The 13,315-nt window shown below is 51.8% G+C and overlaps 3 protein-coding genes across 7 annotated transcripts in view; 1 reads left to right on the top strand and 2 right to left on the bottom strand.

Moving 5' to 3' along the window:
• Window positions 1-265: 265 nt before the first annotated feature.
• Window positions 266-7,012, bottom strand: Kcnab3 (potassium voltage-gated channel subfamily A regulatory beta subunit 3). Its single transcript, XM_021212394.1, has 14 exons — window positions 6,350-7,012; window positions 5,133-5,176; window positions 5,008-5,045; window positions 4,707-4,786; window positions 3,403-3,447; window positions 3,268-3,312; window positions 3,064-3,107; window positions 2,807-2,893; window positions 2,463-2,548; window positions 2,115-2,235; window positions 1,936-2,030; window positions 1,710-1,830; window positions 1,472-1,560; window positions 266-1,234 (listed from the first exon to the last, which is right to left on the bottom strand). Exons 1-14 carry the CDS (start codon window positions 6,589-6,591, stop codon window positions 1,157-1,159), a joined length of 1,215 nt encoding a protein of 404 aa, XP_021068053.1. The 5' UTR covers window positions 6,592-7,012; the 3' UTR covers window positions 266-1,156.
• A 445-nt stretch (window positions 7,013-7,457) lies between these two features.
• On the bottom strand, window positions 7,458-9,260 carry Trappc1 (trafficking protein particle complex 1). Its single transcript, XM_021213498.2, has 5 exons — window positions 9,171-9,260; window positions 8,981-9,079; window positions 8,771-8,841; window positions 8,274-8,412; window positions 7,458-7,808 (listed from the first exon to the last, which is right to left on the bottom strand). The coding sequence occupies exons 2-5, from the start codon at window positions 9,077-9,079 to the stop codon at window positions 7,680-7,682; spliced, it is 438 nt and encodes a 145-aa protein (XP_021069157.1). The 5' UTR covers window positions 9,171-9,260; the 3' UTR covers window positions 7,458-7,679.
• A 98-nt stretch (window positions 9,261-9,358) lies between these two features.
• The window catches only part of Cntrob (centrobin, centriole duplication and spindle assembly protein), a 23,641-nt gene continuing 19,684 nt past the window's right edge, over window positions 9,359-13,315 (top strand). For 2 of the 5 annotated variants that reach the window (XM_021212558.2, XM_029546587.1), the window contains exons 1-5: window positions 9,359-10,512; window positions 11,229-11,313; window positions 11,524-11,587; window positions 11,961-12,117; window positions 12,922-13,038. In XM_021212558.2, coding sequence (XP_021068217.1) covers window positions 10,240-10,512; window positions 11,229-11,313; window positions 11,524-11,587; window positions 11,961-12,117; window positions 12,922-13,038 — 696 coding nt within the window. In that variant the 5' untranslated portion in view covers window positions 9,359-10,239. Of the gene's footprint in view, window positions 10,513-11,228; window positions 11,314-11,502; window positions 11,588-11,960; window positions 12,118-12,921; window positions 13,039-13,315 lie in introns of all 5 variants that reach the window. The other 3 variants (XM_029546588.1, XM_029546585.1, XM_029546586.1) reach the window with 2 other exon arrangements.

Raw genomic sequence — 13,315 nt, 5'->3', positions numbered from 1 at the left:
ATAAGAAGGGGGGGTATCAACGAAACTAAGGCACATCACTAGTTTCAGAAGGAAGTGCGAGGTCCCGTGCCAGGGGTACCTGGTACTTAAGATCCTTCAAGAGAACCACAACCAAGGGTGGGATGCCTGAGCTACTCAGGGACAGAGAGAAAACTAGGGCTGAGAGCTTTCTAACAAAGCAGTAAGAGGAAGTGTCAAATGAGTCGGTGCACCTCAGGCCCCACCCCCACCCCCAACCCTGCAGTTTCAGACGTGGTCGTGAGGGTCAAGCTGAGATTTTATTTACAGTTCCCTGGGAAGTCTTACAGCAGAGGGGCCATCTTTATTGCTTTAGGTCTATTGCCAGGAAGACGACTAAAGTCATCTGCTGCTACATACTAAGTCCAGTTCGAGCCCAAGTTTTCCCCCAGATCTTTTACATCTTTGCCAGTGGACCACATGCACTAAATCCTCCAAAGAACTTTGTTTTCCAAGTGCCACTTTGTCATTTCTGCGACACAGCCAGTACATTTCTTTCTGCCTTTGTCAACATTTGTCTTCCCCAACTTTATCCCCTCTCTGTAAACACAGAGTGTGACCCTAGTTCTAGACTTAATTCTTCCACCTCCAGGCAGGAGGCAGGAGTCTGCATTCCAAAGATTATAATTACTTTCTGCCAGGGCCAGCCTGGCTTCTATTAAACAAATACTACAAAGCCCCGTTGCCGGTGTAGGTTCTTGCCCCCTTGATGACATTTCAAGGCCCATTTTTGAGATAGTCTCAATGTTTCTTTTAGCTGCTCGATGTTTTCTGGGTTTCAGCAATAGGGGGAAGAAATGAGCAGAGCGGTGCAAGACCAAATGGCCGAGAGGAGAAGGCTCATGCCCTAGATCAGCGAGAAGGCCTAGCTCTAGGAACAGTTGGGGCGTAGAGAGTGGGCGGGAGATCTACTTTCTCTCCCGTGCCGGCGCCCCACGGTGAAAGGATATGGCTTTGTTCATGCGAATCGCTACTCGAAGCCGGGACTCGTTGGTGGGCGGGGCTACCCTGATTCTGCCGCGGCGCTGCGTGGGAGCAGGGTTTGGTCGGTGGGGAGCCGGAGCTGATTGCAGGTGCAGGAAAGTGGCTTTCCAGAGGGTGCAATCACTCCGCATTGGGTCCCCGCGCCCCCAACGGACTATTTCTTGGAATGCGATTTGTTCCCCAAGAGCGCATCTATTTCCACCACCGTTTGCGGCGTCAGCTGACTCAGCACCTTGAGAATGGGCAGTAGAGAGGGCAGGTTTTGCTGGGTCACCGAGTTAAGGGCATTATGAAGGCCACAGTGGGACCCACTGAGACAGTCTCAGCTGTTTGACAGCTTGGCCCTGTCTCCCTGGACTTCCCTTTGCAAATGACAAGTCTGCAAGAAGGTCGGTCATTCAGTCCATTCAGGGTTAGACAGCATGGAAAGGGGAGAGAAAGGAATTCTGTTTCTGAGTCGGTAACTCACCTGTAGGGAGCCCAGATGTTCCATCAGCTGCTCTGCACTGGACACCCCCAGTAAAACTGAGCTGACACCCTCGCTTCGGAGACACCAGGCTGGGGCCAGAGGAGAGAAAAGAAAAGCGCCAGATAGATCATTGTGGGCACTCAGACTCCAGAAGTGTCTGAAGAGGGTCTTCTCCAAGAACGAACGAACTAGTCAGAGGTTTTGGAGCCCACGAGGCAGAGCCCCTGCCGGGTCTCACCTATTGCTAGTTGGGCCACGGTGCAGCCTAGCTGGTGAGCAGTGGGGAGAAGATCCATCACTCTGGCTTGTTGCTTCTTGCCTTCCTCACTCTGCACTTTTTCTTTGAGCCACTGGTAGCCCTGGAAGCCAAGGAGAATCAGCAAAGGGCCCTACCTACCCCCTCTTTTTGACCACACTGCCGCCTAGCTGGCCCAGCCCTGCTTCCCTCAGCCGCCAAGTCTGACCTTGACAGTGGCTTTGCAAGTATCCGGAACTCGCCCATCATACTTGCTAGTAATGAGGCCACACGCCAGGGGGGACCAAGTGACTGAGCCAACACCTAAGAGCAAGAGGATTTGGTGTGGGATAGGGACTTATATCATGGGTGAAACAGGAAAGGGGGGACGAGCGAGGGTTTGCACACCAATTTTGTGGTAGAGCTCAGGCAGCTGCATCTCCACCTTCTCCCTCTGAAAGAAGTGGTTCTCCGCTTGTTCGCACACAGGAGGGATCAGATTGAACTGTCTGGCCATGGAGTAGGCCTCCTGGGTTGGTGTGCAAAGGAGACAAGGGTCAGAGCAAAGGAGACAAGGGTCAGAGCAATCCTTTGTTTTCTTCTTTCTCAGTGCAGTGAGGTATGGACTGGTCATGAGGAAAGGGAACCAGATATGGATGGAGTGTGTGTGTGTGTGTGTGTGTGTGTGTGTGTGTGTGTGTGTGTGTGNGNGAGAGAGAGAGAGAGAGAGAGAGAGAGAGAGAGAGAGAGACATACCATGATTTCTGCAGCACTCCATCTGGATGTCCCCCAGTATAGGGCCAGGCCCTGGTTGATGACATAGGTCATGGCTCTCACAATCTCTAGGTGCACAAGAGAGGAAAACCCTTGATGTCTGATCCATGGATTCCTAGACTCCAGATCCATTGCAGCTAGACTCTTCCCACCACAACAAGACCCCAGGTCTGTCTGCAGCCATGTCTGTTCTTCACCCTTGGATCTGAGCCTCTGCCACTGAGATTGGGGGAATGTCTGAGTAGGAGAAGGCTGACTTCCTGATACAAGTTTGAAAAGATGCTCAATTTTAAAGGGCTGCCAGGTTTGGGGGTGCTGGTTCTTACCCTCCATAGGACTGTTAGGGTCTGAACGATTGGCGAATACTATGTCAACATATTCCAGTTGGAGGCGGTCCAGGGATCCTTGCAAGCCTGGGGGTAGGGGAGGGAAAGGAAGGTAAATACTACTCTTCAATGAAAATATCAGACCATACCCTTTTGACATAGTCAACTTAATCTTTCACTTCAGGACATCAGGGACATTCTCAATTCCTCTGGCCTCCATGGCTACCCACCTCAGGTTCCCAGGCACCGACTCTCACCTTCAATGATGTGTTTGCGACTCAAGCCACGCTCAGTTTCTGCCCTGTAGGGAAAGGCTACGTCAAGGAGGGGAGGCTTACCTGGAGCTATGGAAAACTGGGATGGCACGAGTCCTTACTGGCAGGTGTGGAGCAGCAACACCCTCCCACACTCCTATCCCATAGACCACAGATCCTTTGTAAGGCTTCACCCCAAGTACTCACTGTCCGCCCCAAAAAATTTTGGTGGTGATAACATAGCTTGATCTCCTGGAAAAAAAGCAAAACGATCTTTCCAGCAGGAAACTGATATTTGGTTGATCGTGTCTCCAGCACCGCCCCCACCCCGAACAGTCTCACCTCCAGCCTTTGCTCTTGAGAATATTGCCAAGGGTTCTTTCAGCCCTGAAATAAAGACAATGCAAGGACACTCATCTCCTTAAGATAGAATACTTCCCCCCTGTTCTCCCAGGGTGTCCTCTCTAGCAGAGAGAAGTGCGGGGGACAGGAACCACTCTGGAGTTCCAGCTTGACTTTGGACAAAGGCAAGAAGCTCCGAGAGCTAGGAGCGTATACTTTTAATTAATCCACCCATGTTGTGTATCAACTACGCACCAAGCCCTATTGTGGGTGCTGAAGGGGTAGACTGCAACGAGGCAAGAGAAACAGACTGGGTTACTCGCTCCTTCCTCTGCCTCTGTAAAAATTCCAGCCGCCCTCCTAAGCGCAGCCCTGGTTCTGCCTGTAACTGCCACTTTGTGGGGAGTCCTTTCGTCAGCTTCCATCGAATCGCTCATATAAGTCCCCCTCTCTTCTTCCCTCCCACATTTAGAAACAAGAGCTCACTTTGTTAGCCCAGGTTAGCCTCAAATTCTCACTCCCCTTCCCTTACCCTTCCAGTGCTGGAACTAGAAGTGTGTGCCATCGTGCCCAACCTATAGAGTTCTGTTAGTACACGATGATGGGCTGTGACAAGTCTGAAATTATTGAAACATGGTATAACACTGGATCTTTCCTATGTCCCTTGTTTGTATAACCTCCTTGACTATGTTTTTCAAGCTTATGTTGACCTCTTCTCAGAAACAGTCATGCATTTTGCTGGCCTCTATGAAGGTTCCTGAGAAGACAGGCTCCAGGGAGGTGGGAAGGCTCTGAGTTGAGCAGCAAATATAGTTGTATGAAGCAGACATTTGCTTAATGTCAGAAAGTAGTACCGAGTGTCACAGGTGCCCGCTGGTCATGACCAATTCTGGGCAGTTGGGTAAAGGTTTCTTGGAGGAGTTGACCCTGAGCTAAGTCTTGAAGAAAGATGTTTGTCAAATAAAGAGGCAGAGTAGGCCGTGTAGACTTCGGCTGCTCCCAATGTAAGGCCATAGGCACGTGATGTGATGTGCTGTGTTTGAAAATATAACTCCAGGATAAATTTGTTGGTTTTATTTTTAATGTGACTGCACAGTGATGTCTAATGACCTCTAATCCAGATAGGAAAGCATTGTGGGAACTACAACTCCCATAATACACAGGGGTGTCTACTAGCCTGAAAAGTTGGAACTTTATTGTTCACAGAATTCCCAGGTCTCTCTTTAAAGAGGGAAACAAGAATCCCTGATGTTCTCTCAAGCTGCCTTCCAAATATAACTTTACTCTTTCACCCCAGTTCTTACTTTCCTGCCGAGTACACTTCAGCAGTGTCAAACAGGTTTATGCCGTGCTCATAGGCGACTGTCAGGAGATCTTCTGCTGTCTAGGGAGGTGAGAAAAAGTCGAAGATGAAGGGTTGCCCTTAGTTACTTCCCTGTCTGCATCTTAGTCCACAGCACTTCAGCCCTGGTCCCCACATTTTCTCTCCTTTGCCCATCCCTCTAGCTTCAGGTTATTCACCCTGCCCCCGTGCTCATCCAAATCCTTTTCTTATTCCCTCGCCACAACCACCAGGACCCTGTTTCTAGGTCCCATCACATATACCTCATCTGAGATCTGAGAGCCAAATGTGACCCAGGTACCTGCAAGAGAGAATTCAGACCCGTGAGAATTGTGGGAGACAGGCCGTCAAATCATGCCCCTTTTCCTCAGTTCCTGTTCTAACTCACCAAGGCCAAGACAGGACACCCGGAGTCCAGACTTTCCTAGGTTCCTGCAGGATACAGAAGCAGCAGGAAAGGATGAAGCCTCCACTGGGGACTTGGATTATCAGTCCCCAGCTCCTGTCCTTCCAAGCCCTCAAGGGTCTCAGTCCAAAGAAACCAGACCCAGTGGGCTGATGGGGTGGACAGTGCTATCCCATAGCAGAGGCCCTAGGAATATTGTTGAAAGAACAAGTGAATAATGGCAATTGACCCTAGAGCCACTGTCCAGTGCCTCCATTCCCTCCTGTTGTCTCTGCCTTCCGGTTTCCTCTTTCTGGGTGAGGTCCTGCCTGTGTCTGAGTTGTCTCTGTGATGTGTGGAGTAGTGGGATTTGAAAAATGTGGCTGATTGTGGTGAGAACAGTGACATGTAAACCGACTCAGTAAAGGCAGCCGTGGTGATGGGGAGGCTTTGACAGGAAAGTCCAGCTCTCTTCCTCTCTTCATTGACTTCTGAGATTGAACTAGAGATCCTCCTCTTTCCAAGGCACGGATTAAACAGCCCTACTTCCTAATCAGGGCTGCTACAAGAAGATTGGATACTTCAGAGGACAAAGGTGGGTCATGTTAATGACCTCAGCTCATTCCCAAGCAAAAGTGCTCCCCACCCTCCTTCTGAGAGTCTCTGTCTGGCAGTCCTTTGAGTAAAAGTAAAATTTCCACAACCCTTCCCGCCAACTCTTGTCTTACAACATGAGGGTGAAAGATGCGGTCCATCCTTCCAAACGTCCCTTCCCTCTCTCCTGCCCTGATCCTACCCCGGAAAGGTTGAGGGAGACTGGCCTGGGGCTGGTGGGGGCAATATCTGGGTCAGGCGCCCCAACCGGCCAGAGTGAGTTGCTGTTTCTCTCCCTCCTCTCCCCAGGACGCCAACCCAAGGACACTCCATTGGAGGGGGTGGGGGGAGTAGCCTGGAGATCCAGGCGTTCCCCGCTTTTTTACGGGTAAGAAGGACAACTCAGGGGCATCGTTTAGGTATGACAGGACTCTGTCAACCTTGGTAAACTTGATTTCAAAGTTGGGGGAACTAACAGAGGAAGAGAGTGAGTGCCGGTGAGAGAGAAGAGGGGGAGTGAACCAGACCTTTAAGCTAAGTTTGAAGGGATCTTAGGCGGCTAACCCACAAAGCCTCAGGGGTCCCAAAAGAGGAGCGTATGGATAGGCTGCCCGGCCATCCCATACCTGTATTTCATGCCAGTGCCTCGGCCGGTGCTCTCTCGAAGGGCCCCAGCAGGTGCTGGGGGTCTGGGGACCACTGCAGCTCGTGACTTCGAGCTCGATCCTCCACCCCCCGGAGGGTTCCCATGCCCTCCGCCCACTGGCCCTCCATTACCGCCCCCAGGACCGGGCCGGGGTCCACAGAGACGGTCCTCACTGCTCCGGCTGCGAAGGTTCTGCTCGGTACACGCGATAGACACCTGCATACCGGATAGCCAGGGCGGGGGAGGGGGCTCCGAGGGAGCGGGGAAGTCCGAGGGCAGACACCGGTGTGGTAATAGCGCGATCCTAGGGAGAGCGGGAAGGCTGAGAAGGCTGCAGCTAGAGCCGCCAAACGGGATCGGGCCCGCGGGGGCGGGCTGCTGGAGGTCGCGGGTTTTGCGGCGGGAAAGAAAAACCGTGGGGTCGCCCGGAGTGGTGGGTATTCAGGTGCTGGGGGCTGTGATGAAGGGATTGAGAGGATAAATGGGGAGGATAAACGGGGAAGGATAAAGAAAAGTCGAGGACGGTCTTCAAGGATAGCAACCCAGGAACAAGGGGTAGCGAAAGACGGGTGCCACTTCAGCTGGAACCGCTGCGGGACCGCTGTGCTCCTAGCCGCGTCGGCAGCAAGCCCAGCTCATTAACATTCAGGCCCCGCCCCTTCATCTGCATGGGGCCGCCTGCCTCCTAGTTGAACACGCTGCTCATCTGCATAAGCTCCGCCTGCAGAAGGCTCCCGAACTTAATCAGTGTGCCTTGACCAGGACATCCCGTTTTAGGAACGGGGTTCTCACTTTCTGTACTTGAATCGTGTCAGCTTTCATTCCGGTCAGTGGTGTGCACTCGAAAGGGCGTTTTTTGTTCCCCAAGAAAATTAGATTTGGAGACATTGTCACAGCTAAAGGTAAGACAGGATGTGTGTACTACATCTGTCAAGTGGTAGCACAGGTTGGTGCTAAAATTCTATAACTCAACAAAGAATCCAGCTCGAGAGAAATCTGGGGGGGAAACCTCTTTATAGGCTTCAGGGATGTATGGCTACCCTAGTTCTCATCTTTGTGTGAGTCACACTGGGAGGGGCCACAGGAACTCACACTCAGGCAGCAGAGGGTGACAAAAAGTTTATTCTGTGTTTCTCACAGAGTCAAGCAGGGGCTAAAACTGGCGAGGACTCCTGTGAGCTTCATTCTTAGGACTTGAAGGCAGTGGGTGGTAGGCCTTCTCGGAGACAGGTAGGTGGAAGGGCGCATATTGTAACAAGTGAGATGAGCCCAGGCAGTCACAGGTTCTTCTGAGGGGTGAGGTAGATGTTTCAGCCAGCCCGAGCAGAGAAGAAGGGCAAAGATCGGACATAGGAGTCTAGCCGGGATCGAAAGAGCTCACTTTGCACAGTTTGTCCCAGAGGGCACAGAGGATTCTTCACAACAAACTCCACATACAGCTGTGAAAAGGAGGGTGTGTGAGCCTGATGTGAGACACTTCATTTTCAATCTCAAACCTGGTGTAAGCTCAGGAATGTAAGAATACACGGGCGGGGGTGGGGTGGAGAGATAGCTCAGGATTTAAGAAAGTATACTACTGCTTTTGCAGAGGAGAGTCCGTGCCCAGCACCCATGTTGGTCAGCTCACAACTGCCTGTAATTCTCCAGAGGATCTGCCCTCCACAGACACCTGTGCTCATGTGCACACATACCCTCTATACAATACGTATAATTAAAATAAGAAATATGTCATTAAAAAAAAAACCCGCACAAGCTCTCCCTTAGAGAAGCTATTACTGTTTAAGGAGCTAAAGGCTCTGGAGAAAACTGAGTTCAACAGGGATATACTACCGAAGGATTAGGGCAGAAAACCCGAGGGACTCCTTGGGCTGTGGGAGGAGAAGGGTTCTTCTGCTGACACTGACCGCACTATAGATATGGTGTAGAACATCTCGGATAGGGCCCACACCCAAGTCAGTATTCATGACAACCTTGATTCCAGTGGGAGTCTCGTAGTAATGGAGTTTGTACCGGCTAGTTTGGAAAGACAGAAAGCCATCCTTCCTGCAGAAATGAGTATTCAGACAGGAGTGGAATCACTCCCAAAGAAATATTTGTGATGCCCTCAAGGTCAACTCCTTCCTGTTCACAAAGATAGTTTGTAGCAGGTTCATTGAGTAAAAACACCTCCGGTCATCCCCACCCCCGATTTAATTGCTGCTGCCTTCACTCTCTCCCTACTTTCAGACCATCCCTGCGGCGGCTCCTGCTAGCTTCAAGACTCTTGTTCTAGATTCAGCCTCTCTAAAACACACCCTCCCCTCTCCGGGGCCATATGCCACTTCCATTCCAAAACAATATCTCCTGTTCCCAAGGCTGGCTAGCTAGCCCTCCCTTCAACACCCCGCTAAAACGAGCGTACATGTCTAGCGGGGACATCTTGCTGACAAACGAACGAATGGAGAAGAGCATCCCGTACATCAGCTTGTACTCCTGGAGGGAGAGGCGGTAGAATTAGATGTCGGTTATGGTGGGGGGACAGGATGGGAATAGGAAGGACTTAGGATTTGGAGAAGGGGGGACTGGACTGGGACTATGTGCGTTTGGGGATACGCTGGAACCCTCCGATCACCTCTTCCTTAGGGATCCCTGCTTGCTTCTTGCGGTGCCACTCGCTGTAGTGCAGACACACTCCATTCCGGTCAAAAAGGTACAGATTGTGGACAGTCATCTGCAAGATAAAGAGCCTCGGTCGGTGGCTGGCACCCAACTCTCTAGAACCTGGTTCTTCAGCCAGGTGGGAACCCCACCCCCGGACTCACCGGAATTGCTCCGAATGAGGGTGACAAGCTACTTCCGGTTCCACAGCCCAGCTGGGTCGTCAGCGGCACCCTCCAGAACCCTTAACTCCGCCCCGATAGTCTTACCAGACTCCGCCTCCCTCCTGAAGCCAATCCGTGGTCGCCGATGCCGCGCGCATGCGTGCTCACGTTCCCCCGCCTCTCAAGCCCAGTGATGTGCCGGGAGCGTGGTCTCGCGGGCGGGTGACGTAATTCGGTTGGAGGCGGGATTGCAGGCGGTGGGCGGGAGGCTGCCAACGGTTTTGAGAGCTAGTGTCGCGCTAGGAAGGGTGGCCTTTGGTCTTCCTCTGTGGAGGTTATGGGGCTTGGGAGACAGCCCTCCTCATCTTGGCAAACCAGGGCCGACATGCTCAGAGTAGTCGGAACCCGGTGGTTGCGGTAGAGAATCCCAGGCGGCTGGTTCCCGGGTGTGTGTACGTGTGCGCGCGCCCCTTTTATTGAGATTTCCTAGGGTGGGATAGGGAGGAATTCTAAGGATCTTAGAGGGAAACTCCAAGGAAGTCGACTCTGGGTGGGACAGGTGAAGTAGGGCGAAACGGGGGTGTTGTGGCATTGAAGTCTGACCTCTTTCTTCACTAAAACCAATTGAGGGACATACATTGGGTCAGTTCTGGTTTGAGGTCTGTTTCAGTTTGCACATTTTGAGTGTGGAAAAAAAAAAAAAAGCTAGCCATGGTTAACCCGTGCCGAAACTGATTTGCAATTTCCAGGACCCTAGTTAGGAAGGAACTGCAGCGATTCAGTCTCCCTGCATGCAGGCCTTCTGTCCGTTCCCCCGACGTTCTTTCTGCCTTGCACATCCGCTCTTCGCTCCCAGGAGTTGGGAGAAAGAATGTATTTGCCCTCTCCTTGGTCTCTGGAGTCAGTGGACACGCCTCTAACCAGAAAGTTCCTTTGTTGAGGACCCAAAGTGTCTTCCTCCCTTCCAAATCTTTCTTCTTTGTGACCTTATCCACAAGTCTGGACCCCTCTCAAAACTGAGGCAGGAGTTCCCAGTCCCCTGCTGAGTCCAGTTGTCTCTTCACTGCACATGGCCACAGCAGCCCCCAGCCCCAGTTCTCCTCTCCGACCGGAGGACCTCCTGAGCGATTTGTCAGAGCCTCCTGGGTTGAACCAGGTGTCCTCGGAGGTGACCTCCCAGCTGTACACTTCTTTGCATCTCAGCCGCCAAGCTGAGGCCACCGCCCGGGCCCAGCTGTATCTAGCTCCCACCTCCTCACCTCCTAACGAGGGCTTAGACAGTTTGGCTCAAGAACTGAGTCGCAGCTTGTCGGTTGGATTGGAAAACAACTTGAAGAAAAAGGTGAGGTGCGTCTTGGAGATCTCTCTCGGGTATTAGAAAGTATTAGGGTTCCTGGGCTCTCGGTTTAGCTTTGCTGTGGCTTGAATCTATTATTAGATTTAGACGGTCTCCTCTAAGTGCATAGGTTTTCCGTGCTTTCTTCTCACACACGATGCTTTTGAGGGAATGGCACAAACCTATAATTTGGGGAGTTATGACGGTTCCTAGGGGTTTGCTTTGCTTTTGCATGTTTTTGTTGGGACAAAGACACCTGCCACTCTAGAGTAGCTTGGTGTCCTAGAAGTGGGGAGTAGGTTTCTTGGACCCAAGTGAGAACTGGAGACTTAAGGACAGCTGCAGCACACATAAAGGTCCTGTCAGCTCGAAGTTCTTGTGATTCTGTGGTTCAGGCTGTGGCATGCACACACATACATGTTCAGGGAAGACAGTTGTACCAATGGAAAAGGTACCTGCTGTGCAGACTGGCTAGGCCTTCCAAAGTGTGGGATCGGTAGGCACAGCTGCACCAGGCTTCAGACAGGACAACTGCTGACAGCAGTCCCCTCCAGCCTTGTTTTAAACCTGCTGCATCAGTCGCTTACTCCCCTTCTGGCCTCTGTAAACACTTGGGGTTTGGGTTCAAGGTTAAGTCCCCCCTCTACCCTGGTAGTGCATAGAATGCTGGTGACACAGGTTAAAATGTCACTTCTGTGGGCTTTCTTTCTGCTCCCCCCTAGGATGGGTCTAAGCACATCTTTGAGATGGAAAGTGTTCGGGGTCAGCTCCAGACCATGCTCCATACCTCCCGCGATCCTGCCTACCGTAAGTCAGCTCCGTGGCACTCTAGAGGAAAGCTGGGTGTAGGGGCAGGAGATGGTAAGAGGAGAAGAAAAAGCACCCATTCTCTGGGAAAAGATTTGGGGAGTGGAGAACTGGAAGGCCCTCATTTTTTTCTTTTAAATGGCCGCTGTTCCTACTTGGTTCTTACTTTGGGGTCTCTTGGGTTACAAGCAGGTGATCCCCTCATTCCAGGAACTGGTTCAGAGAGACGGGAAGAGGACTCCTTTGACAGTGACAGCACGGCTACCTTGCTCAAGTGAGTGCTCCTGGGGTGGTTCCGGCCCCACTTACTTTCCTCCCTGCTTCCTGTCCCCTCCTGTGTACTTCCTAGGGATCTAGAAGCTTGTCGCTGGCTTTCCCACTTTTCTTCTTTCTCTCCTTCTGGAACCTGGGCAGTAGCTGTCTAGTAGTTGGCTCTCTCTGTTCTCAGCCCATCTCCTAGAAGAGTAAGCTTGTATCCGCTGTTACTAGGCCTCATTGTAGGGGGATGACTGGAGGAAGGGTCCTCACAGAGGAGCCTCTGTCCTGTTGGTGGCTCTACTTTTTGGTTTTCTGATATATAAAATACCACAGTAGGATCAATGGGTCTCAAAGGTTTTCCCAGTCTTGACATTCTCTGGCTTGCGCAGCACCCGGCCTCTGCAAGACCTGTCTCCATCCAGCTCAGCCCAGGCACTGGAAGAGTTGTTTCCCCGCTACACCAGCCTCCGGCCTGGCCCCCCCACCAACCCCCCAGATTTTCAGGGGCTGAGGGATGCACTGGACGCAGAGCTTACGCGCAGAAAGGTGAGAGGCAGGGGCTTGCTTCTGAAGGTGGCAAGGTTAGAAATGAGGGGCCTTGGGTAGAGAAGCAAATCTGCTGGATAAGCCTGAGGACTGGGAGTGGGACTGTGCTCTAGGGCGTCTTCAGAGAGGCCCTCAGGGACTGTCCTGTATCATGTGTACCCCACACACTCCTGCTTAGAGTTATCAGAGCCCTGACTCCCCTCATACAACTTGTCACTGATAACATCTTGTTTGATCTTCCCTCTAAAATCTAAGCTCCTCCAAAGTCAGTGCTGTGTCCTTTTCAATGCTGGCTGTCACCTAGCACAGAAAAACCCTTCCATGGTGTCTTTTTGAATGGATAAGAGCGTTGTTGGCTTGCACAGAGCTTTAGAGCTATTGGTGATATGATGATGACAAAGGCAGATCACTGGTTGTCAGCTTTAGAACTCTCCCCATTATTTTAAACTGCTGGACCACGAATGAAAGGTTCTCCACTTGTGTTGATTGAGCTCCTTAGAGCAGAAGTAACTTTACAGTGTGGGCTGCCCCTGCACCTCTGCCAAACAGTTGATGGGAAATCCAGGGAAGGGAAGCGCCTGGAAGCTGACAGCCTCCTCCTGACCTGGGAGGAGAAAGGGTTTGGAGGCCTCAGGTCTCAAGGCTCCTGCTCCAGAACTCTTGATTCTTTCTTTTCAAACCAGTTCTGTTTGGGGGACCTAAGCTTTCTGTCTCCAGCCCATTTCTCCCTTAGGATACTGAAATGTCAGTGCTGTGGTCAGACTCAGGCTGAGCAGCACCCACATGCCTCGTGTTTCTTTCCAGCATTGTGAGCGCCACATTCAGAGCCTACAGACTCGCGTGCTTGAGTTGCAACAGCAGCTAGCTGTGGCTGTGGCTGCTGACCACAAGAAAGATCTCATGATTGAACAACTAGACAAGGTGACAGCTCTCTCTGTGGAGGGCACTGTTGCAGTGTCACCTGGGGGCTAGGGGGTGGCAGGGTCTCATCCTCTTCCTTTGAGGCATCCTGCCTCAGCCTCCCGAGTGCTGGGACTACAGGAATGAACCATCATACCCTGCTTAACCAGTGTGTGTGCACACTAACAGCACCATAGCCTGTGTAACCAGTGTGTGTGCACGCTAACAGCACCATAGCCTGTTTAACCAGTGTGTGTGCACGCTAACAGCACCATAGCCTGTTTAACCAGTGTGTGTG

The sequence above is a fragment of the Mus pahari genome, chromosome 14 (genome assembly GCF_900095145.1).
Source record: "Mus pahari chromosome 14, PAHARI_EIJ_v1.1, whole genome shotgun sequence".
Taxonomy (NCBI): domain Eukaryota; kingdom Metazoa; phylum Chordata; class Mammalia; order Rodentia; family Muridae; genus Mus; species Mus pahari.
This window is presented reverse-complemented; position numbering and strand designations above follow the sequence as displayed.